The sequence below is a fragment of the Sus scrofa genome, chromosome 14 (genome assembly GCF_054392235.1).
Source record: "Sus scrofa isolate SSC_HxYL_T2T_F1_AM1 chromosome 14, Sscrofa_HxYL_maternal_Yorkshire_Landrace_v2.0, whole genome shotgun sequence".
Classification (NCBI taxonomy): Eukaryota; Metazoa; Chordata; class Mammalia; order Artiodactyla; family Suidae; genus Sus; species Sus scrofa.
The window spans coordinates 132,170,393-132,195,381 of NC_139396.1; the positions used below are offsets into that span (position 1 = coordinate 132,170,393).

At 55.3% G+C, this 24,989-nt stretch overlaps 1 protein-coding gene across 4 annotated transcripts; it reads right to left on the reverse strand.

Moving 5' to 3' along the window:
* Window positions 1-132: 132 nt before the first annotated feature.
* On the reverse strand, window positions 133-21,579 carry LOXL4 (lysyl oxidase like 4). Of its 4 annotated transcripts, none has more exons than XM_001929152.6 (15): window positions 21,462-21,579; window positions 17,075-17,389; window positions 16,080-16,258; window positions 15,045-15,250; window positions 13,088-13,126; window positions 12,721-12,940; window positions 11,717-11,900; window positions 11,392-11,546; window positions 10,510-10,677; window positions 9,351-9,513; window positions 6,528-6,771; window positions 5,296-5,411; window positions 4,208-4,344; window positions 3,740-3,851; window positions 133-1,371 (listed from the first exon to the last, which is right to left on the reverse strand). In XM_001929152.6, exons 2-15 carry the CDS (start codon window positions 17,352-17,354, stop codon window positions 1,301-1,303), a joined length of 2,274 nt encoding a protein of 757 aa, XP_001929187.3. In that variant the 5' UTR covers window positions 17,355-17,389; window positions 21,462-21,579; the 3' UTR covers window positions 133-1,300. The 4 variants fall into 4 exon arrangements, with proteins under 4 accessions (XP_001929187.3, XP_020930101.2, XP_084851160.1 ...); XM_021074442.2 differs by having other exon boundaries at window positions 11,717-11,903; XM_084995034.1 differs by having other exon boundaries at window positions 21,435-21,579.
* Between the last annotated feature and the right edge of the window lie 3,410 nt (window positions 21,580-24,989).

Consider the following 24,989-nt stretch of genomic DNA (forward strand, 5'->3'; position numbering starts at 1 on the left):
TATCAGAGAATGTAGTGGGGTTGCTGTGAGTGGTATGTGTGCCCCACACGTCTGAGTCACCAGGCCAGTGGGAGTGGAAAGCGGGTAGAGCCAGTGTGCCGGGCACTGCAAAGGATCACAGCCAGTCTCGTCTTTGTAGCAGTCCACAGTGAGCGGTCTTTATTGGCATTAGGGCGTCAAACCTGTGAGGGTTATCCCCATGTGTGTCGAAGTGGAGAAAGATGAAGGCTTATGTCTGAGATGACCATGGGATTCGATCCCACTGAGCAAGGGCCTATCACAGCCACCTCAAGCAGGAATGGTGGCCTTTCCTAGCTTTAGTCCTTAACTAAATTAAATGCTCCCCCTCTGACTTCTTCGTAGTCTCCTGCCCCCGACTCTACCAGACCTGTCCTCTTTTTCCTGCAAAGATGAGTGGCCTATTTGACCCATGTTCTTTCTGCTGCAAAAATTTATTCAATATAAAATACACGCTATAAACTTGGGGGACCTGACATTTAGACTAGTCCTGAGATGCACAGTGATCTTGCCTGCTGGTTTCTGGCACATATCTTCCCTTGGCAGAGGCCCTGGCAGTGGCTGGGGTCCACATTAGCCCAGCGGTCTTTCTGCTTGGCCTCCTCTTGCTGTTCTGGAGGAAGGCCCTATCTGGCAACTTCTGTGGATCGTGTCCTTTCTCAGGCACTCAGTAACTGGTGGTTTGGGCCCATTAGGGGATGCCTGAGGCCTAAGCTTCCAGGGGTATTACAGACACCTATGTGTGCAGGAGGAGAAGGTAAGGGCACTAAAGACTCGTAGAGAATATGACAGCTGAGTTCTAAATGAGGACAGATCAAGCAAGGGACTGAATTCACCAGCTTCTCTGCCAGTTGTGACTTTGACATAAATTGTGCTCCTTTGAGCTCCTGGCAGAGAGCTGACCACTCCTTGTATTTTGGTCCTCCAAGACATCTGCAAAGCACCATGTAAATGGGAACTGGGCTTCCTCCTGGGAAGCAGGACCTCTGGGGCAAAATCCGAGAAAGACTGGGTCTCCTTATGGAAGAGGAGCTCAGCCAAACGAGGCCCAGAGGCCACAGTCCGGAGATCAGAGTTCCTTAGGGGACAGACCCAGAGCCATCCTGAGGGAGCAGTGCCATCCTGGTTTGGCGATCTGGCCATCAAAAGGCTTCCTGAGCAGGTTCTTGGTGCCCATTGGCACTGGCCCCTTGCCCTCTGAGTCTGGGCTGTGAAGGGCATGGCTCCAATAAACTGAGGTATCTGGTGTGTGGGCAGCAGCTGGGAGTGTGCGGTGATAGCTTCAGATGAGGTTGTTCCTGAGACGCTGTTCTTGCTCCAGGGAGAGCTCTGCATTGGCCCGGTACGAATCCTCTGTTGGACCAAAGGAAAAGAGGTAAGTGGCCAGCCTGACCAGAGTCTCATCCCTTTCCTGACAACTTCACAAACATGGATGCATTCTGCCCAGTTCAGCCTTTGTATCAGGTCGGTCATGGGCGCAAACAAGAATCCGTTTTATAGAAATAGATGCTCCCAGATGTGTAGTTGCAGGGTCATTGGAAAAAATAGGTTTATTGAGTGGAAAGGGTTGGGCTGGCCACTCTCCTTTGCCCCCTCCCCAGATTCATGCTCTATCCTTCTTTGTTCTCTTGGTGGCCTGGAGACCTGACCCCTGAGATTGCCTTGCCCTGGTTCCCTCATCTTCTGGTTTCTGGTTGATGTAGGTCATTGGGAAGCAGCCGCAGGAGATGAGAGGATGGAAGGAGACAGGCGGGGGCATCTCTTCCTGTTCCTGCAGTGATAATCCCCTGCAACTCCAGCCCAGCCCTGCCAGGTTCTCCGTCCTCCACAGCTCCAGCTTTCTAGCTCTAGGACACTGTCTGCCCCTGCAAGCCTAAAGTCATAACAACTTTCTTTTCTTTTTTTTTTTTTTTTTTGTCTTTCTGCCTTTTCTAGGGCTGCACCCACAGCAGGCTATGTTCCCAGGCCTAGGTGTCTAATCAGAGCTGGAGCCACCGGCCTACACCACAGCCACAGCAACGCAGGATCCGAGCCACATCTGCAACCTACACCATAGCTCACGGCAACGCCAGATTCTTAACCCACTGAGCAAGGCCAGGGATTGAACCCACAACCTCATGGTTCCTAGTCAGATTCGTTAACCACTGAGCCACGACGGGAACTCCCATAACAACTTTCCACTCTTCTTATCCCAGGACGTCTCAGCACCCATGATCTCCTTAGTCCTATTCACACCTCTAAATAGTCCTTCATTAAATAACTTCTCACCCGAGTGCGCCCTCTGTTTCCTGCAAGGGTCAGAGCTGCACTGTATTTCCTGCCACCAGCATTATGGAGGCTCGGCCTCCACATGGGCAGCCTTAGGTTCCAACTCCTGATTTCTCTCACGTTCCATCTCACTAAATGGCAGCAGAATCTACTCAGTCACACCATTTTGAATCCTTGGATGACTACTACTCACTGTCTTCCATCTGTGGCCAGGGTTCTTTTGAAAACATAAATCTGATCTTTTTGCCACCTTGACTGAAATGTGTCCATGGTTCCCAGAAGCCCATAGGATGAAGACCTTTCTCCTCGCAGGAACCATCATAACCCTCCCTGCAAAGAACGCCAGTGGGTTTGCCTCCACAGCCCTCTTATACAAAGGGGAAGGCTTCTGAGGTGGAGACTTCCTCACTGTCTTAAAGCTAGAAGGTGGTGGAGCTGGATTTGCAGCCCAAAGAAGGCTTTGGAGGCCACATCCTGTGTTTTCTCCTACCCTTCCTTCTCTGACTTCTGCCTCTCCTTTGAAACCCAGCTCAGATAACACTTCCTCTGGGAAACCTCGGCTAGCCTCCAGGTGGTTGCCCAGGGCACTCTGTTTGCTCAGCATTAGCTCCTAGTGGTTAGGGATGCTCAGTAGGACTGGGGTTAACCCATCTGCACGTCTGCTTACACTCCCTAACCCTCTGCTCTGGATTTCACTCCCGGTTTATGTTCCTAGTGCCTGGCACAGTGTTCAACACAGAGGCAGATCTTAATAACTGTTTGTTGACTGAACAAACGCCTGCTCCACCCCATCAGTGCAAAGTGTGGGTATGGGAACAGTCCCTCTGTCCTCAAGTTTAAAATGTTTGTATTTGTGTGTCACGGCACATACAAGCATTTTGAACTTGAGGACAGAGGGACTGTTCCCTTTCTTTACAAGCAAGTGGGGCAACCACCTCCTCACTCCGCCCCTCACTGGATCATTGCTTCTTTGCCTGAAGCTACCAATCGGGCAAGTGTCCTAAGCCCTGTTCTCCACGGTCCCCTTGTAAGCTGTGGTCCCAGCTGGAGGTAGCAGCACAGATCTGGGGACGCCTACCTTTGCGTGTGAGACCATCAGCCTAGGATGGGGGCAACTAAGAAAGACCCTATGAAAGGAAGCGGTGGAGGGAATAACAGACTGCAAAAGGGAAATCTTGACATGGCCTCAAGTAACAGGAAAGACTCTAGGACAGATGGGAGACTGAGTTTATAATCCAAACAGCCTTAAGGACAACGAGGGAGGTAGAAGTAGTTAGTGGGTGAGGCTGATGCAGTCTGTTCCAGAAATCCTCCTTCTATGAAGCTGTCAAAGGACATTCATCTCTGTTCCATCCTAGCCTTGCACACACACGCTGAAGTCACAGACAGGGACATTTAGGGTCTCCCCCTCCCTGAGCCCACTTGGGGCCGGCTCACCGGGACTCGCAGTTACCTGTGTGGCAGTTATGCAGCCAGACCCGTTGCCCGTCGTACTTGCAGCGGCACTGCATCATGTTGTTGGAGAAATCTGACTCTGTCACCTCGAACTTGGGGTTCACGACCACCTGGAGTGAGAGAAGCATCCGCTGAAAACGGGATCTGGCTTCTGAGTTGATGGTGACTATGATCCTTGACATTCCATGTAGTGTTACAAAGCATGCTTGTATTTTTTGCCTCATTAACACAGTTGCCCCAGGAAATGGGCATTAATGTCCTTATTTTATAGATGGGGACTGAGCTGGGACTTGCACACTGACTACTGAATAAGGTCCCCTGGATCCTGGTTCTTTCCCCTATAGCATAGCTCCTTCAAATGCCAGATGTGTCAGAAATCCTCTTTCTTTCTCTATTTGACCCCGGGGAGCTTTTGGAACATCTGGAAGAAATGGAGCTCCTGTGGAGAATTCCCAAGCCCCCTTACCTGGAAGATATAATCCCCAGGGCCCACGTCTGTGATGTCCACCCACTGGCAATCAATGTCGTGTCGGTAGGTGTCCCAGCAGCCAACGGTCACTCCCTGTTCCCCAAAGTTGGCACAGGCATAGCGCCTCTGCATTCCTGTAAGGGAGGGTACTGGCAGTCACCGAGGCACTGAACAGGTGCTCGGGACCAGGCGTCTGCCAGCACTTTCACATCCTCTATCAGTTGATCCTCACACCAGCCTTGCCAGATGAACACAATCAGATTAGGTACCTGAGCTTTAGCTAAATATCCTGTCGGAGGGGAGTTCCCGTCCTGGCTCAGCGGTTAACGAATCTGACTAGCGTCCATGAGGCCACAGGTTTGATCCCCGGCCTTGCTCAGGGGGTTAAGGCTCCAGCATTGTCGTGAGCTTTGGTGTAGCTCACAGACGTGGCTCGGATCCTGCATTGCTGTGGCTGTGGTGTAGGCTGGCAGGTACAGCTCCAATTTGGCTCCTAGCCTGGGAACCTCCACATGCTGTGGGTGCGGCCCTGAAAAGCAATAAATAAATAAATATCCCATCAGCGCCCAAATTCCTACTATCCATGAATTCACAATCCCAGCACTGCCGCAAAGCCCATCTGCAACCGAGATTATTTCTCTGAATGCTCTAGTGGAGGTTCCTGTCGGCCTAGGAAATGTGGTTGGAAGCTTCCATCCCTGCTCTGCTGATTCACTTGTCCATCCATCCATCCAGTTCTCTGGAGGCCAGTGTTTACCATGCCCTTTCTAAGGGCTGGGGGCTGTAGGTGTTCAGATGGGAATCAGATGATCAGTGCCCTCAAAGGACTCAGCAGAAGTGAAACAGGTCTATAGCTGTCATCCCCCCTAAAATTGTTAAGCATCTTAAAAGGTAAAAAGAGTGTTGGGAATGCAGAGGAAGGAGAAAACAGACGAAGTTTATCTTTTTGAATTGCCCTGAGGGCTGACTGTTGCGAGGCCAGAGTCTCCAGGTGCCTGAGGCCACTGAGCAGGGCAGAGGGGACCCTGATCCCAGAGGGGCTGAGGATACAACAGAGGAGACTATGCCTACAGGAAAGCACGTACCTGTGGGGCAATTTGTGTCCTCTAGACAGAAGCTGGCCTTGTGCCCCTCAGCCACCTTGGAGCCATTGAGAGTGAGTAGGTCATAGTGGGTGAAGACCTCGATGCTGTGGTAGTGCCTGCAGAAGGAGCAGAGCTGTCAGCCCGGCAGCGACAGGAGAGGGTCCCCGTGGAGGAGCTGGCAGGGAGGACTGAGGTGCTAGACCCCATCATTACCCGGAGAGGAGCGCTGTAATATCAGGGCAGTGCCCTTCTCCCTCCCAAACCCAAGCTTAGTGTGACCCATGGCCTACTTTCCCGGCACCCCTGCCAGGCAGCCAGACACCGCTGTCCCCAACACAAGTGTCTCACCCAGGTGGGGAGGGATAAAGGCTCCCTCACACCAGGGGACTGTGCCTAGCTACCAGGCATGAAGTGGGGAGGAAGGCAGGCACACTTGCAAGGACAGCCCAGGAGCGGAGCAGCTGAGACAGGAGGGATGCTGATTCTGTTCCCTGCCAGCCCGGGTCCAAATTGCTACCATTGTTTCCCATCCAGTTCTAATGACAACTCTGTTTGTGCTACAGGGAAAGGTGCTTATTATGTCAGAAAGGCCAAGTCCCAACGTCACTGCCTGTTCCTCTCAGCATTCCCCACCCATGGCTGTGTCCTGAAGAAAATAAAAACCCTTTTCCATTCTGCTTTAGTCACAGCCATGGTCTCTCCTGTCTGGGCTGGAGGCTCCCGATAGGAAAGAAGGCTCATTGTCTCCTTTCGGTGCCAGCGTTCGCGCTCCTCTTTGGGGGCCTTGCTTTGTGGCTTCAGAAACCAGCAAGCGTTTTCTGCAGAGCCAGCATCCTGGACAGGGTGGCTATTTTGGGTCTCCAGGCTTCTAGGAGTCCCCACTTCACCTGGCTTTTAAAGACAAGGCCCAAGGCCCAACAGGCAAAGCATCCAGTATCACTGTCATGGAGACCAGCTCTGCTGGCAGTGACTGCTCTGTTGGACACTGCTGTGGGCAACGGATGCATGAGTGCATCCAGGGCGGGCCAGCGAGCCACGAGAGGGCAGGCTGGTATTCCTGGGATTCCTCGTTGCCTCCGGGAGGCAAGGCCAGCAAGGTGCCTACAAAGGAAGGCTCTTCCCCCGAGCAGACACCCCTCCCAGGAAAGTCTACCCAGAAGGGACCAGACTGGTTTGGTCCCTGGACCCTGCTTTATGTCCCTCTAGAGCAGAGGGCATGAGCAGGCACTGACCTGTGGCACTGGTGCCAAATCCAGCTGTGGCGTCCCGTCTTGGGACGAAAGTCTGCCCGGCCCAGGTTGTGGATCTGGGAGGAGAAGCGCAAGAGGCGGCGGTGTCCGTAGGGCCAGTCCATGCGGTTAGCGGACTGGGAGAGGCAGTTCTCCTCGTGGGCGCAGTACAGCTGGCTGAGCGGGCGGTCCTCCAGGTAGGCCGTCTCCTGCACCAGCTGGGCATTCATCACCAGGTCCGGAGCACCTGGGCCGCAGAGGGCACGGTGGTGACACCGAGGTTAGAACAGCAGCCGGGGAGTTCCCGTCATGGCACAGTGGTTAACAAATCCGACTAGGAACCATGAGGTTGCAGGTTCAATCCCTGGCCTTGCGCAGTGGGTTAAGGATCTGGCGTTGCCATGAGCTGTGGTGTAGGTCGCAGATGTGGCTCTGATCCCGAGTTGCTGTGCGTAGGCCGGTGGCTACAGCACCGATTACACCCCTAGCCTGGGAACCTCCATATGCCAAGTGAGCGGCCCTAGAAAAGGCAAAAAGACCAAAACAAACAAACAAACAAACAAACAAACAAACAGCAGCTGGTTTGGCTCCCTGGCACAGGGGCCAGACTTGCCCCTAGACTGAGCTCTTTTGGAGGGTCCGGGAGAGGAGGGCCACTTAGGAGTCAGAAGACACAAGTTCTAATAACAGCAAAGATCTACTGCCTTAACCTGGGAGGCAGCCACAGTGTCACAGTTAAGTTCACTGGCTTTGGAGCCAGGCTGCCTGGGTTCCCGTCTTGGCTTAATTTCTGCCTACATCATTAACTAGCTCTATGACTTGCCTGACCGTTTTGTGCATCATCTTCCTCATCTGTAAAATGGGGACTATTAATGTGATGATACCTATAATGCGCTTAGATCATCGTCTGCCCCAGAGTAGGCATGCAGTCGATATGAGCTGGTATTTCTTTTGTAAGACGCATCTCAGCCCATTTGTAACCCAGCTCAAAGAACCCCTCAGTAAGCTCTGCTGGTACCTAATTTGTTCCCTCGGCTCACTCTCTCTCTGGGCCTCACCTCCTGCAATGCAAGGGGCAGAGGGAGAGGGCTGCAAGGGAGTGTTAGAAGAGTTTATTTCCAAGCCTGCTCCTGGGTTCTGCCGTTCTGGTCCATTCTGCAGTTCCTAAGCCTGTGCTTCCTCCTCTGTTCCTGTTCTACCCTGATTGCTATCATGGGTATTCACACCAGGGCATCCTGTGCCTTCTCCTCTGAGGCATCGTGGACTTTCTGCTGCTTCTCTGTGCATAAAAATCCAACCACCTAGAGCCTGCATCTCCACAGGCTGCTCGGCGCCTCTACAGTTTCCTTCCTGTCACGGGGGATCTTACCCTTCACGGAAGCCACATGCCACCTCTGCCACCAAGGTCCCTCATGTATTAGTACAGAAAGGCGGAGATCCACAGCTTTTGCCATATAACATCAAGAGAGAAAAGCTGCCTGTTCTCAATGCTCGTTCGTGCAAAAACAGGGCTACAGTCTAGATATGGGTGAGCCTGGGCACCGACAGTCAGATGGGAACACGGGTTTATCTCGGTGGACAGAGGGTAGGAGTGAGAGTTTGGCTGGTTTGCTGTATGATGTCTGTACTATTGCTAAGTGCTCTTGGAATTCCTCAGGTATATTTTGGAGAGAGCCAGGGCCTGCCTACTGACCAGTCCTACAACTCCTGGGGGAGAGGAGTGCTTTCAGAGAGAAGAAGAGAGGGTAAGGACCAGAAAGAAAGAAGAAAAATCACAGAGGAGAAATGGGGACGACCACAGAGGTGGCAGCTCAGCTGTCAGTGCTCAGCCGTTGTGAAGCATCAAACGCATTTGGGAGAGCTGCCACTCCAGGCAGTAGAACAGAGGGGTACAAGGTACATGAGAGGGCAGGGAGCAGGCCCCCACGGTGCTGGGAGCCTGGGGCAGGGAGGCCCACCCTGAAGCCCCATCACCCAGTGGGGGAAGGTGTGCTGTAAGGGGCCCCGTTCTTCCAATGTACGCTGGACACAGAGGAAGCCCTAAAACTCGCTGACAGAGGTTAAAGATGTCTTGGCATTGAAGGCTGGCTGGGAAAAAGGTCAAGTGGCCACACAGTTTGGTGGCAACCTGCAGCCTTTGAACTGGATGTGGTTATCTTGGCCCCAGACCTGGTTGGCCGATGCCAGACAGATGCTGCTACCACAAGAATCTGGGGATGTGGGGCAGACCGATGCCTCAAAATGGTCTTGACCTCAAGTCTTTGGGGGTAAATTCCACCGCTCATCACAGGCCCCACGTGTCCTCATATATCTATACCCTCTACAACAGCTTTCGAACTCTTCTTACTCAAACTGTAGTAAGAAATATATTTGATGCTGTGACCTAGTGCACGTAGACATAATTCCAAGAGAAAAATACTACCTTTACTCAATGTAACAATTCTGTTGTTTTCTATCTTGTTTTATGGTTGTGTTTTTTTTTCAACAATCAGTCATGACCTGAAAATTGAAAACCACTGTTGTGTGTCCCTAAGTTTTCACAAAGTCTCTATTTTAATTCTCACAGTAACTCTACGAGATGGGCAGAGCAAGGTAGTATCCCCATGGGGCAGGTGATCTGGCCTCACACGGTCAATGTCAATGGCAGAGCAGGTTCTCGGCATCCAGCCCTCCTTCCACCTCCTACACCCTGCGGGCCTTGGAGCTGCGACCAGCATTCCAGGTCCTCCCTGAGAGCAGGAGGTGCAGGTTTGCCCACCTGGGGGAACCCAGCACCCCCCCCACACACACAACTCCCCGTCCCACTGGCCCACTCCCATTACTCACTGTCTGTGCAGGACACTCCGGCCGAGGGGCGCCCTGCACCGTGAGAGCAGTGCACCGGCCCGTGCCTCTGACACTGCTGCAGGGCCAGCTCTGTGCCTGAGCAGCGCACCCCGCTCATCACCACTTCCCCGGCCCCTGGCGTCCCCTGCCAGTACCAGGTGTCCTAAGAAAAGAACCAGCATCACCCAGTCAGGGCTGAGACCTGCTCCTAGGTCTCCTCTGAGGCTTGAGCCCTGTCACATCACCCCCACCAGGCTGTAGTCAGCCCTGGCCTGAAAATCTTTAGTGATGCTCCTTTGGACTCCTGGGTATTAGAAATGTCTTCCATGTACCGAGGCAAAAATCCACTGCTATGGCTTCCACCACGGGCCCCACTCCTATCCCTCTCCCTGAGGGCAGCCCTTGGCTATTTGAAGAATTGGTCCTGTTCCCTTCCTGTCTACTCAGACCTGTCTCATTTCCCCAGCTGTCCTTTATAGAACCCTAGATGGTCAGTTGTGCTCAGGATGAGGTGAGCCCGGTATTGCCTGGCAGGCCAGTGCGGGCGGGGCTGAAGAGTTTTCTCCGTTGCAGCCATGCCGCAGGCCCTTAATTGTGTTTCCTTGATGTCTTTTGAATCCCTCTCCTTGTTCCCCCAGGACTGCCACTAGCCTGGTCCAAGGCAGCATCATTCTCAGCTGGACAACTGCAATAGTGCATTTCTCTGTATTCAGGTTAATCTCCAGCCTAACTGTGTGCCACATGGCAAGGACGAAATCTTTTAAAAAATCTGCATTGCAGGCATTAATGGCCTTGCCCCTGCCTCTTCCTCCACTTGCTCTCGACAGCCACACTCCACCCCGACCCTGATCTCCTCAACAAAGTCAAGCTTTCACTCACCACAAGGTCTTTGCCGTTTACCCCTCGCCCACCTTGTCTGCCTTACTTCTACTCAATCTTTCCTACAGGTGCAATGCCTGCCTGTCGTGTGAATGTTTATGAATGGTCGTCTCGCTCCCTGACTGCTCGGTGAGGCAGGAACTGTGTCTTGTTCACCACCGCATCCCAGGCACCCAGTATTATACTGGTGCAGAGTTTCATTCATAATTAATTGTTGACTGAATGAATGAAGGGTTAGCCACTTGAGCACAGGCAGTCTGCGAGCACAGCAGGGACCTACCTTGATGGCATGGTTGGCAAAGCCCAGGCCCAGCTGTCGGCAGGCCACCATGGCTTCGTTGAGGCCCCAGTGATCGCTGCACACAGCCCCCCAGCGCTGGACCCCGTTCACCTCCACCTGCACCTCCACCACACCTTCCTCAGGGCTGCGCCCACCAGCCAAGCGCACCTGCAATGGTGGGGGTTGTGAGGGGAGGGGCCGCCTTAGGAGGGGAGAGCTCAGGGCTGCCAGCCTGGGGACCGGCCCAGGCCAGCTCACCGGGCAACCCTGGACACGACACTCCCCCTCTCTGGGTTTGTCTCCTCTGTGAAGTTAGGACATTTTTATCAGAGAGCCCCCAATGTCCCTGCCTGCTCAAGAAATCTGACTCCAAGAGCCTGCTCCCGGGGCTCCTGTTCTGCCACTCACCCTCCAGCTACCTGCAATCCTATCACTAATGACCACTTGCCAGATGCCAAGGGCTTTCCTATCTACTGTCCATGCACACTGACCCACAGTCCACGTTCGGGGACGCTTGAACTCTGCCCCCACCCCCCGGCCTCCAGTGCCACTCCCAGCGCTGACACCCCATGGCCCGCTGCCCTAGGCACCGTCTCTCTCTACCTCACCAGGAACCTGAGAGGGTGGGTGGGAGAATGCCCCCATCTGAAGAGTCCCCATCCATATCCTGACCTCTGTGAAGGCCAGAGCCTGGCCCCAGGGGACGTAGGCCAGGTCAGTGGAGACCCCCGAGGAGGGCATTCCAGGCTGGAAGTCTGGGCTGGTAGTCTGCCCAGCCAGCTCCAGGGGCTGGTTGCCTGAAGCCCTCTGCACCCCTACCCCCTGCCCCCAGCTGCACAGGGTGTCCTGGGCTATCTCAGGGCTGCCCAGACCCGAGCTCACCTGATTCCGGAAGCCCATGTCTGGGATGTTGCATCTCACGGCAGCATCATTCTCATGCTGGCAACCATTCCGGGGCCCTTTCAGGGAGGGGCAGTCACCGAGGGTCCGCTCATATCCCCTGCAGCGCACCTCACTCAGGTGGATGGGCCCCAGCGCTACAGAAGGGAGGGGGAGATTCCCTGAGGCTCCATCGCTGCGGCCTCCCCTCCGCGGGAATCGAGAAGGTAAGGACGTCTGTCCTGGGCCCTGGTGCCCTAGGGCCCCCGAGGGACGGACCAGTGCCACATCCACGTTCTCCAACCCCACCCCAGGCCTCCTCACTCACCTTGGCCCAGCTGGGCCCCAAAGAGGGCCTCCCGAGCAGAGCCAAAGCCGAGCTGGCGACACACGACACTGGCGGAGATGAGGTTCCAGCCGTGGTCACAGACGGTGCCCCACTGGCGGTTCAGGAGCACTTCCACCCGGCCCTCGCCCACCTGGGCCCCAGAGCGGAGGCGCACCCTCGGCTCCTGCTGGCAGGGAACCCAGCTTCAGGGAGAGGGAGGAGGAGGCAGGGGAGGGGCTGTGCCACCGCAGGAGCCCCTTCTAGCCAGACAGAGCCAAGACCAGAGTTCTGGTCCCACCTCTGACTTCTACAGCAATTACCATGCATAAGCAGTTTTGCACACCCCCTTCCCTTTCCTCAGTGACAAAGAACTGCCACAATAACCGCAGAATCAAACTCCAGCTCTAACAAAAGAGCCTATGGAGCTGGGGTCCCTGGGCTTCACAACCTGCCACCCAATCACCAGGCCAGTCCCTTCCTCCGGCCCCGCCTCTGTGGCTGCTTTGCCCTTTGGGGTTGAACTAGAGCGACACGTCCCACACAGACCCGTGAAATGCCTTTTGAGAGCTGCAGGGACAGGGTATGAACGGAGCACATGGTGTGGAGGTAACTTCCGTCTGAATTCTCTGCCAGTGCTTCCTATTTCAGTGAGGAGACAGTCTCTCTGGCGGGGCACTTACTCATGGCTTTGTATAAGGAAGGGCCAGGCTCAAGTTCAATACCTTGGGTCTTCATTGAGATGTAGCTACAATGTAATTACTGTTCGGGTAGTTACCTTCTATTTATGGCCAGTGATGTCACCTTTCCATTTAGGTTATAAATAAATCCCAAGGTTCTTCCATTCTGCAATTTGCTCTCTTCCTCCGAGTCTCCATATGGGTGGTTGGCCCCTCCCCACAGTCTGTCCTGGGGAGCCCCTCCCCCTCAGTCCCACCCCCACAGGGCAGGGCCTGCGAGTGGGGCCCATGCCTCCAGGCCTGCGTGCAGGCCCCTGGGGGACCCACCTCTGCCGGGGACTCCTTGCGCTCAGGCTTCGACGTCGGAGGGCGGAAGCGGGCCCCTGCCACACAGTTGACCACAGCATGCATGCCACCCGGGCAGGCCGGCCGCAGCTTGCCCTGAGCTGGCGCCACCTGCACCTGGCAGTTGGCCAGGTGGGGCTCTGTTCCCAGGCAATTGACCCGGTGGATCCAGAAGGAATTCTTCTTCGTCAGGCTCATCAGCCTGGAAGACAGAGGAGACTGAGGGTCGGGGAGGGGTGGAGGGCTGTGTTCAGACTCAGGGAGGCCGAAGCACTGGGGAGGGGAGAGGAGTCCCGAGGGGAGGGAAAGCCACACCCTCTGCCGCCTCGCCAAGGGTGCCACTCCTTACCTGGATTTGGGGTCGTTCATCTTGGAATTCCAGACCTTCCTGGGTAGGAACAAACAGGTGGGAAGTGGAGTGGGTGCAGAAGTCCTGCCCCGTCACCCTGGCTCCTCACAGTCATCTTTGCGTTTGCACCATGCTTCCCAGTCTTATTTCAGCACCACAGCCCTGAGAAGGTCCCCCACCCCCACAGATAACCATGACCTCCATTTTTTTTTTTTTTTTTTTTTTTGGTCTTTTTAGGGCTGTACCCTTGCCATACGGAGCTTCCCAGGCTAGGGGTCGAATCAGAGCTACAGCTGTCAGCCTACACCACAGCCATAGCCACAGCAACGCAGGCTCCAAACCTCATCTGAGACTTATTACACAGCTCAAGGCAACGCTGGATCCTTAACCCACTGACTGGGGTCAGGGATCGAACCTGCCTCCTCATGGATGCTAGTCGGGTTCATTACCACGGAGCCACGACGGGAACGCCACGATGATCCGCACTGGACGGGGAAGGAAGGCAGGGCCCAGCAAGGTCTCCTGTGACTAATCCCAAAGTGGAGTCTCTTTTGCACTGGGCCACCCCAGGGCAGGCAGCTCCAAGCTCCCCCTTTCCCCAGCCCAGAAGAAGGGCAGCCTTTAGGGAGCAACCCGAGAGAAGGGGCCCCCGGGGAAAAGTCCTCTGGGAGCAGGTGGAAGTTGAAGGCCTTCCTGGTGGGGGCTGCCCACTCCGAGACAATGAGGCTATAATCAGAGCTGCCCTCCTCTTGGGTGGCAGGCAAGTCAGCCAGGCCCAGAGGTGCAATTACTGGCAGCAGGGAGTCAGGGGCCCCATTCCCTAGTCGTCCCCAAGGATGGAGCCACGTGGCTAGTCTGGGCAGCGAGGGTCCTCTAAATCAGAGACACAGGACAGAGCACCTACGACTGATTGGGGACAGGCAAGGGTGGACGACTCCGATGTGCTGAGGGAGATTTTATCCCTTGATGAGAAACATACGAAGTTTTCACTGACAGGACTGGTACAATTGCGGTCATCATTCTCAGGCTGATGCAATCTTGTGACAGTTCTGTCACATTTCAGGAGAATATTTTTATGTCTCCTCTCCCGGATGCCGCCCCACCCCACGCCTAGCTTACACGCAACCCAATCAAAACCTGGCTGGGATCAGAGTAGAGGAAATTCACTGGGATAAAGTTGAGCTAATTCCCTGCGGATTAGGTAACTGAGGTCCAGATGCCCGACTGAGGACCCACAGCTCGTTATTGGCAGAGCTGAGACCAGAACTCAGGTCACGGTACTTGGGGTTGGCACTGTATCGCTACTAGCTAAGTCTAGTTTTTTAACCTGGGACACAAGACTTTACATGTATTTACATTTCCTTTGGGGAGTATTGTGTACTATGGTCAATGCTTTTTATTTAATTGGCAAGGCCAATGTTTATTTTCTGACCATTTCTAGGAATTTCCCAGAGTCTCAAAGTTCTTCCTCACTCTTGTTTTAATTTGTCTTAATTTTTTTTTAATTGGGTGGATTTTTTTTCTTTTTTTTTTTTTTCATTTTCAGCCACCACACGACATAATGAAATTCCTGGGCCAAGGATCTGATCTGAGCCGCAGTTGCAACCTATGGCACAGCTGTGGCAACGTGGGATCTTTTAACCCACTGTGCATGGCCAGGAATCAAAATTGTGTCCTGGTGCTGCAGAGAGGCCATCGATCCTGTTGCAACACAGCAGGAACTCTGCTCTTGTCTTAATGATTCCAAGGGATCCATAGCCCGGGAAATCCAGGCACATTCCTCAGTTGGACCTGTTTCCCTCCCAATCCCAACAACCACTGCATGTCCTGCCGTAGACACCCACTCCTGCCAACCTCGCTGAAGTCTGCAAGGTCCCACACGTGTCACACACATCCAGCCGCTGCCCCAGAAGCCTGCCTCCCCCACGGCCCTCCATCTGCCCAGCTGTCCTCCTACCTGTAGTAGTGGCTGATGACAGGAGCATCGCTGGGGAAGCCCAGCATCCCACACACCACTCTGCTGTTGTTCCTGGTCCAGCCCTGGTCGCACACCTGCCTCCAGTGGCCCTCGTACTTCACCTCCACGGCTCCCTCCGTCACTGGGCTACGCCGCTTGGTGCTGGCGAGGATGGGCTTGAGCCGCACCTCCTCCAGCCGCCGGCTCTGAAGGGGCATGTGGTCACCGTGGGCCCCAGGAGTCCTGCCCCCATGGAGCCCACTGCAGGTCTCCACGTGGGCAAGCTGGGGCTCAGCAATCAGAGGTTACCCTACGGAGCTCCCTCATGGGACAGGCCAGGGAATGGGGGCCCAGGGGTGGGGAGACATTCGCTGAAGGCCACACAGTGAGTACAAGGCAGGAGCTCAGTTTGTTTAGGGTCTTTTCCTCAACCCCAGAGAGAAGCAGGCAGGACTGTGCCTCCTTGGGGTCAGCATGGGAGCCACTGGAGTTTGGGGGGCTTCCACCTGGCACAGAGGTGCCTTCCTCAGGCCACCCTGAGGAGAGCTGAGGATGGGCACAGACCAGCTGCTTCGATCGCCAGCAGGATCCTTTGGCCCACGAGAGCCCTGCCCAAGCCCTGGATGACTCAGTCCAGACGGAGCCCCTGTCATGGCCCCCAGATTCAGCTGAGGCTGCCTGGAAGCAGAGGGTAAGAGAAGAGGCCTGCCCTGCCTGCTCCTGTTGTTTGGCTTGGGCTGTTTTTAGCTCAAGGCTGTTTGTGCCAGGAAGAGGCAGCAATTGTGGCCAGGCCGTGTGGGTGAGGCAACCCCCTACCCGCCAGCTGCCTCCCTCATGGAGAGCAGCTTCAGTGATTCCCAGCAGGCCCAGCCCCTGACTCCCTGTGCCTAAGCTGGGGCCCTCTACCCATGCACCTGCTCCAGGCCACGGGCAGGGATGCTTCTCAGCCCGCATCCTACTCCTGTCACCCCCCTCCCCCGCCCCAGGTTCATCACTCAGAAGCCCTGTCCTCTGACCCCGTTGTCAGCTCCTCACCTGGGGCCCGAGGGCATTGGAGACCCTCTCAGAGAGAAAGCCGCGCTGGCGCTTGGGGTGGCACACCACCCCAACATCCTCCGAATGGCTGCAGTCACTGACACCCCAGCCATTAGACCCACACTGGTCCAGGGAGCTCTCTGTGCCCACACAGCGCACATTGTCCAGCCAGATGGGTCCTGTGGTGGAAGGGACAGGTGACGTTCAGGGACAGGCACAGAAAGGCCAGTCACGGACTTGGCCTCCCAGATAGGACCCCCTAGTTACCAACTTTTCTCTTCCAAAGCTTGAATAGAAAGTAGGAGTGGGGGAGAGGAGTTGGTTCTCCTGAGAGCTTGGTATCTACAATCCTGTGGCTCAGTGGTAACAAATCCAACTAGTATCCATGAGGATGCAGGTTCGATCCCTGGCCTTGCTCAGTGGGTTAAGGATCCGTCATTGCTGTGAGCTGTGGTATAGGTCACAGGGGCAGCTTGGATCTGGCATTGCTGTGGATGTGGCTGTGGCCAGCAGCTGCAGTTCTGATTGGACCCCTTGCCTGGGAACTTCCACATGCAGCAGGTGCAGCCCTAGGGGGGAAAAAAACCCTGCCTACTGCCCCCTCTTGGCATCAGGTCCTATAGAATCTGCTTTTGGAAAATGCCAGGCAGTTCTAGCCATTAGGTCTACCTGTTCACGCCTTCATCCATCTAGTCATTCACTCAACAGCATTTGCTGAGCACATGCTGTATGAGACTGCCATGCTCAAGGAAACTAGAGTTGAGTGGTAGTGATGGCAGTGATGGTGGTGGCCTCAATGCATGTGAGAACAGGAGGGTGGGACAGGGTCATCTATGCTGGAGCACCTAGGAAATGCCTCACGGAAGCAGTCATTTGAGCTGGGTATTAAAGGACAGGTGGGACTCTGATGTGTTCAGCTGGAGCCTCAGGGCCCCAGCCCGAGAGAAGCCGCTACCATCTCTGCGTCATTGGGCTGGGCAGCACCAGTCACTCACCTTCCCCTGGGCCATACTTGGCGCTGTGGGCCCAGGTCATGGCAGTCTCAAAGCCCAGCTGGCGGCAGGCCACCGTAGCCTCCTGAAGCGCGAAGTCGTCATCACACACGGTGCCCCACTGGCCCTGGTGCAGCACCTCCAGGCGGCCCTCCTCTGGCCTGCTCCCTGGGCCCACCAGCCGTAGCTTCACAGGGCCCGGTGACTGTGGCCTGCAGGGAGGGGCCTGGCCCAGCAGCAGGAGTGGCAGGAGCAGGGGGAGGGCGGCTGGTAGGGACCACATTATGGTGACTTCAAGGGCAGCTGGGGTCAAGGCACCTGGGCAATGAGTAAACGTAACAATGGTCACCACCGCTGCCTCTGACCTCAGGCCTCTTCTGCTGGAAGAGACAAAGGACAGCACGTCCCTCCGATTGTGTGTGTGTGTGTGTGTATGTGTATGTGTTGGCACAGATTGAGTTTTGACTCTGAGATTAGTCAATCTGGTTCAAACCCACCCTTCACTGGCCATGTGTCCTTGAAGAAGCTTAAGTTTAGCCTTCCCAGTATTGTTGTGAGTGTGGAATAAAACACTGTGTGTAAAGTGCTTATCACAAATCCACCACCGGGTAAGTGCTCAGTAAACAGCTGTTTTCGATGCAGTCTTATATGTAAGAGAGGGTGCCCTACCCTTTGAGTCATGGGGAACCCCCAGGGGCTAGGATTGTCTGAGCTAAAGGAGATATTAAAGCATATTTGGTTCAACCTCCTCACTCTAGAAACAAGGAATTAGGATCTAGAGAGTTCCAGAGACTTGCCCAAGCCACACAGCAAGGTCTGCCCCTAGGTCCATGCACGTGCATGATTTGTACATTGACTGAACAAACGTTTTTTGAATACTTGCTTTGGGCCAATTATTCAGCCAGGTGCCTAGACTCGGAAATGAACACATCAACCACGACTCCCCGCCCTCATGGAGCGCAGAGAAGAGGAAACAGGGAAGGCTTCCAGAGATGGACACTTAACCTGGGCCTTGCAGGATGAATAAGAGTTCTCCTGGGTGGGAAAGTGGAATTCCAGGTAGAGAGAACAAGATGAGGAAAGGAGGAAAGAGGGAAAGAAGTGAGTTTGTGCAAGAGCAGGAAGTGCCCTCTCTTCCTCTACTGCAGTGTTGGAGGGGACAATGGTACAGGGATGCCCTGGGGCCAGATGATCAAGGGCCTTGTGCACCAGTGGAGGGCTTGCCCTTCAGCCTATAAGAGGCCATGGGAGGGTTTGGGGCAGTGACCGTACATGGGAGAAGGCTCCCATTCCCAGGAGGCTGTCCTCAGATGCTCTTTGGGTCCTTAGAGGGGAGGATGGGGGGCTGGTCCTCTCCCCCTCATACATTAGCAGCCTTGGTCCTGGGAGCAGGGTTGGGAAGAGCACAGAGGATAGTCGTGGCCAGTTAGAGCTGTCGAAGTGTCTGCAGCCTCAGTGCTGAAGCCCCTCCATGGCCATCTTGACAGCCGATGAGGAGCTGAGACTGGCCAGGAGGAGCTGATGGAGAAAGTTTGGTCCTTGGCTCCCTGTTCAGTGCTTGAGTCTTAAAAGGGCTCATTCTGGGGAGACCCCATCCTTGCACAGCCACTGCTATTCTCGGGGTTGTTCCATAGCTGGTCAGTTTCAGTAGGGAGGGTCTTACTGGGCCCCCTGCCACTCCCTACTCCATTGGCTGGTTTCTAGCTGAGAATCAGCTCATGCCTTCGGGCACCCAGCCCCACCCCCTTCAGCTGTCAATCCTCCTGCTTTGGCGAGCCCAGGACGGGGGTTGGGGGGGGGGGCTCTTAGAAGTGCACAAGATGGGCTTAGGAATGAAGCTCCATGGGAACGGGGACTTCGTGTTGTGTCCGCAGTGCCCAGAATAGGTATGTAGATGGCACCCAATAAAATGCGCAGGTGGCATAGCACAGTGCTTAAGCCTGCAGGCTGGGAGTCACGCTGCCTGAGTTCACATCCCACCTCCACCAATAGGTTTCTGGGTGGTCTTGGGTGAGTGATTTAGTTTCTCAATGCCACAACTTCTCCCTCTGGAAAATGAAGATTAAATGAATGTTAAATCCTTAGAAGAGCAAGCTCTCAATTGACAGCTATTATTTGCAGCAAATGAAACAGCTACTAAAGAACCAGTGGTCTAGGCTGGTCCCAGCACCTCTTTGGACACTTCCTTTCCAAACTTAAGCCCTGTTTTCTTCATGTCCCTCCTGACTCCGGAGCCTGTGGGGGCTCTCTACTGGCTGTCACCACTGTGCAGAGTGGGACTGAGGCACCACGGGGCAGCGAGGGACTGAAGCAAGCCAAAGTCACTGTGGGTAGGGACCTTCCCCAAATGACAAGAGAGGATGGAAGGACTGGGCTCAGGGTCCTCTAGCTGTAAGGACCCAGTGATCACACTGGGTCTGGCCTGAAAGATGACTGCGCTCCCTGTCCTCAGAAGTCAGGATGCTCCTCATTCTGCCACCAAATTATGTGACTTGAGTCAGGTGCTTTCCTCTCTCTGAGAGTCAGGTGCAATACCTCTAAAATGAACGGGTGGCACTGGGGGTCCCCCATCTATGCTTTGATGGTCCGGGGTTGGGCGGGGCAGGTCTGTTGTGTGGCTATGGCTGACGTCCCCAGAGTACTGTGACGTCTCGTTAGAGGCTGTGGATAGTCCGGGGCCAGCAGGCTCCCTTCCCTCCAGGGAGCCTCCCTGGGGACAGGGGCGGGCTTCTGCTGCAGGACCCTGGGAGCTAGAACAGCTTCCGCCCATGAAAGCTACGCTGGAGGTGGATGTGGGACAGCAGGAACCGAGTCATAGAGAGGGAGAGCCCCTCTTCCAGCCTTCCTGCCCACTGCAGGTCCCTTGGCTCTCGCTCACATCACACCTGCCTTGTCACTTTCCCCAAACATATCCTTCAATTCCCAGCCTCCAAGCCCCCTGCTCTCGCTGTTTCTGCTACTTGGAGGAACCTCTCCCTCTGTCTCACATTGTTAAATTTCTATACATCTTTTCCACATTCAGCTCAAATGCTCCCCATTCCATTAAGCCCCTCCCACCCTGCCCAGACCCCCACTGTCCTAGCACTCGGTGTGTTTGCCTCCTGTCCCCACAACCCAGTGGCGTGTCTCCCTGCATCTGTTCCCCCAGCGCTGAGCACAGAGAAGAGGACCAGGCTGAGACACCACCCTTAGAGAATGGAACAGCCTCAAGAGTGGCTGTTCTTCTAAGTGAAAGAGAAAGGGGCAGCGTGAGGGGAAGCAAGGCTGAGGAGGACGGAGGTTAGTAATAATAATTTCATCATTAAACTTAATTATTATTATACGTTAAAAATGTATTGAATCCTTATCTCCACTTGACAGAGGAGGAGATGAGGCTCTGTGAATCTAAGTGACTTGCCCGGACGGGATGCAAGCCCAGGCAGCCTGGCTCCAGAGCCAGGCTCTCTGTCACGAACGAGATGGACGTGGAGGAGGAGGGGGAAGAAGGAAGGGAGGCAGTGAAATGAATGAAATTCCACCCTATTGCTGGTTGATTTATGACCCAGCCGTGGTGGGAGGGCCCTGGAGTGGGTGCCAGCACTGAGTGCCACCAAGAGACGGAGCCAGGATCCTGCCAGCTTGAAGTAGAAAGGCACTTGATCCAGGTGCTGCTGGGAGACACCTGGCCTGAACTGGCCCGGCTATGGAGACTGGAAACACCCAAGGTTATTCAGGAGAGAGGGTTGGGGCCGCTGTCCTGGTGGGCACCAGCCCGGGCAGTCACTCACAGCCACTTCCCTCCAGCTCTTTGGGGAGGGGATGGGACTCCCCACTCAGCCCTGATTTCCTCCCTGGGACCTGGATTGTGAGGACCTAAAACAGTGCCAGCAAAGGGGCTCTGGGTGGCACCTGTCCAGAACAGGACATGCACAGGTCGAAGCCCTCTGCCCACTCTCCATTGGCTGTCCCCCAATCACCCTCTACCCCCAGCATACTCAGATTTGGTCTGTTTCCCCAGAGAGCCCAGCTCCAGCCCGCCTCTTTGTCCTCTAAGTCACAAGAGTGACATCTGAACCCACCTACCCCTTCCCCTGCCTCCTGCCCTGGGTGAGAAGGTAAGAGAAATGGTTACACGCAGCGTGTGTTCACAAACAAGACACGCAGGCACCCCGAGGCCGCGCCGCACCACCCTGGGCGGGCCTTGGGCCAAGCTCTCCAGCTTGGTCACTTCCAGTGGAAGCAGTTTGGTGAGCGACCAGGGGGCTAGGCTAACGTCCATGGGACCCCCATCTCTCCCCTTCCCAGCCTTCAGGAATCCTCAGAGACTTGCAGACCTTCAGAGAGACAGAAGTCGGACAGACACACAGGACAGCAAGAGACAGACCTGGCCAGGGGCCAGACAGGGGCTCACCAGCTGGAGCGCGGACGGTGCGGGGCTGGGGCTGGGGCTCAGCGGCCGAGCAGCGCTAACGGGCCTCCTGGAGCGCCCTGGGGCCCTTTTATCCGGCTGAGGCCCGCGGGCGCCCACCACCCCTCCCGCCCGCCCGCCGCGGAGGAGGCCCGCAGGCCCCGCCCCCGGGCGGACCTGGACTCGGCGGGCGCCCCGCCCGATGGGCCCCTGCGAGGGCTGGTGCCCACCCCACCGCCGACCCGCGCGGCCCCGGGTGCCCTGGGGCCCACCCGCAGCCCGCGGGCCGGGGAGGTGCGAGGAGAGGGGAGAGCGAAGTTGCGGGAGTCGAGGGTGCAGCTGTTTTCCGTGCAGGGAACTGCGCGCTGCAGCAGGAGGGACTGTGGGAGGATCGGAGTTCCCGGGAAAGGGCTGTGGCTCAGCGCCAGCGGGCTGCGTTTGCCCGGCGGGCCGCGTGCAGCTGTGGCCTCCCCTGTTGGAGGAGGCGCAGTTTCCTCCCCTGCAAAAGAGTTGACCTGGGGGTTACATTCAGCCAGTCCCCAAGTTGTGCAGCCCTCCGCGTGGGAGCGCCTCACCGTCTTAGGGTCCGAGTCCCACCAGTTTGGTTACTTAGGACATCGCAGACTCTCTTCTGCTGGGGGGGGAGGCAGGCGTTGCGGGGGGCTCTGCTCAAACGAGGTCAGGATGGTGGGGTGCAGGTTTTTGGAGTAATAGCTGGTCCTCTCCGTGGTCCTGGTCCCTCGAAGTTTATTGTGGGCTGCGGGGGCGTGAGGCCTCTGTTCTGCCCATTGTACAGTTGGGAACACTGAGCCCCAAGCCATGGGACTTGCTCCCCAACGTAATAAATCATAAACGAGAGTACTGAACTCCTCCCTACAACCCCTTACAGAGTCGATTGAGGCAGCCCTGACCCTTGACAGGCTCGTGGGGGGAAGGGTATGTGAGGGGGGGGAGCGGTTCCAGGGGGAGACTGTGGAATAAGACAAAACAGGAAAAGCTGACAGAGCGGAGTCCGGTGAGCTAAGCTGAGAACCCAGGTGCCTGGATCTCAGCCCCTTTCCTCCAAATTCTTTGCCCCCTGTCCTGGTCCCTCCCAGTGCCTCAGTGCCCCTTCTGTAAAATGTGCAGAGTCCCAGCCTCCCAGCTTCCTTTCTAAGCCCAGATCAGTGCAGTCTGATGCCCCCTTTCCCCCACCTTGCCTGAGTGTGTTCCAAAGGCTCATTCATTCAGCAAACCTTTATTGATTTTCTCTTACTTGCTAGACAGGGGGCTAGAGTACTAGACAGTGCAGCCGGCTGGATGGGAGGAGCTTCCCAGTCTGGTGGGGGAGGCAGAGGAGTAAACAAACATCACTACAAGGCAGAACCGTGATAAAGGCCAGGGTGGCAAGGTGGACATTTTTGATTCCTGGGTGACTGCCAGGTCACATTGACCCCGCCACCGGAGGACTACTGTTCACCCCTGGCCGCCCATGTCCCAGATGTCCCCCCAGTGGCCCTGCCCCGCCCCAAATGGGGCCAGAGCATTCCCTGTGATGAATCAACAGGAAAGAATGCTCCCAGCCTTGGGTCAGTGGCAGCAGCCGTGGCCCAGCCCCTCCCCCAGGGACAATGAGGCAGCTGTGGGCTGGGGTGCCAGGTATGCCTCGGCCCCCTCCCCATACCCAGCCACCTCTCATGCTGAGCCAGGAACAACACGGGAAGCTCGGAAAACATGGGCTTCATCTGCTGCCAATCACCCGCCCAGGCTTGGCCGCCAGAACTAAAAATACCCTGGAGGCCAGGGGCTGGCCTGGGCTAGAGCCCAGGGAATGAATGGATGTTGCCCGGAAGTCCTTTAACCTGCAAGGCTCTGGGCAGAGGCTGAGGAGCAGTGGAAGCAGGGACTTCCCAGGGAGGGGGTGGGGGGGTCACTACTGTGAGCCCCTCCTTGAGAAGTGAGGGGGTCCGGTCTCAGGCCCAACTCCATGACTCAGGCCCAGGTGGGATATTCTCAGCTGAACGGCCATCTCCTCATTCTTTCTTTTTTTTTTTTTTTTGGTCTTTTGTTATTTTAGGGCCACACCCGCGGCATATGGAGGTTCCCAGGCTAAGGGTCAAATCAGAGCTGCAGCCCACTGGCCTACGCCACAGCCACAGCCACACAGGATCCGAGCTGTGTCTGCCACCCACACCACAGCTCACAGCAATGCCAGATCCTTAACCCACTAAACAAGGCCAGGGATTGAATCTGCATCCTCATGGATGCTTGTTGGGTTCATTAACCACTGAGCCACAACAGGAACTCCTATCTCCTCATTCTTATATGCTGCTGCTCTGAGGGTCAAGTGGGACAGTTCAGTTCAGAAATTTGAGAGCTTTGATGGAGACTGTCCGCTTCCTCCTTCGTGCCTGACTGTGCTCATGGCCTCGGCCAGTGCCCAGACCCTCTGCTGCACTCTTGATATACAGGTCTGTGTCCACCTCGACTCTGAGGGCTCCTTGAGCTTCTTATTTCTCTCTATACCCACTTTTTTTTTTTTTTAATGGCCACAGCTGCAGCATATGGAGGTTCCTGGGCCAGGGATTGAATCCGAGCCTTGGCTTTGACCTATGCTGCAACCATGCGGAATCCTTTAACCCACTGCATCAGGCTGGAGATCAAACCTGTGCCTCCTCAACGACCTGGGCCACTGCAATCAGATTCTTAACCTGTGGTGCCATAATGGGAACACCTAAACCCACTTTCTATCACAGAGCTCAGCACCCATATCAAATGCTCACTGAGTGCTGATGGATTGAATAAATGAGTCTCTTTGTGCTAGTCATTGAGTCGGGACTAGGGGAGAAGCAGACAAGCTGGAGGTGAGATCCCTATCCTCAAGGAATTTGCAGAGAGGTGGGGAGACGGACCCATAGTCAACCAACCAACAGACAAGCTATCATTGTCATCATCGTAACAGCTAGCAGGTGTGGAGCCCTTGTTCAATGCATTTCACCTCATTTAATCTTCAAAGCCCTGTGGGCAATACTTTCATCACCCTCCATTCATGAATGATGACATTGTGGCACAGAGAGGTTAAGTGAGTGGGCCAGAGACACACAGCTGTTATGGGCAGAGGGTAGCAAGTGGTAGACTGGAGCCTAGTCACAGGGCTCTGAGGTTACAGAGGAAGTTTGAGGATTGAAGGCTTCATGGAAGAAGAGCCTTGAAGGATGGATATGACTCACTAGGTAGAGAGGTAGGAAAATGAGATGCTCATGAATAAGTTTTGGAAGCCACAGAGCACTGTACAGGTGATAGGAATTTCCCATCTCCTCTCACCCCTCACCAGGTCCCCCAGGGCCCCAGGTCTAAGCATCTCGGTCGTCCACCCCTCAGAGTAAGGAGCTGAGGGTCAAACAGTAGTGAACAGGAATCCCTTCCCCATGGGGTGTTCCTCAACCCCACTCAAATCAGAGCCTGTGCTTTGCTCCCAAGTGGGAAGACTGAAATTTCCTGCACAAAGCTGTGACCCTGGACCTTGTCAGCAGTACCCAGGGAACCTGGCTA

Excerpts from the sequence above, each read along its gene's own strand:
- LOXL4 (XM_021074442.2), bottom strand. The coding sequence starts at position 17,354 with ATGTGGTCCCTACCAGCCGCCCTCCCCCTGCTCCTGCCACTCCTGCTG. Across the intron at positions 10,678-11,391 it reads ACATGGGCTTCCGGAATCAG|GTGCGCTTGGCTGGTGGGCG; the intron begins GTGAGCTCGGGT and ends CCACCATTGCAG. Across the intron at positions 4,345-5,295 it reads GGACACAAATTGCCCCACAG|GAATGCAGAGGCGCTATGCC; the intron begins GTACGTGCTTTC and ends CCTCCCTTACAG.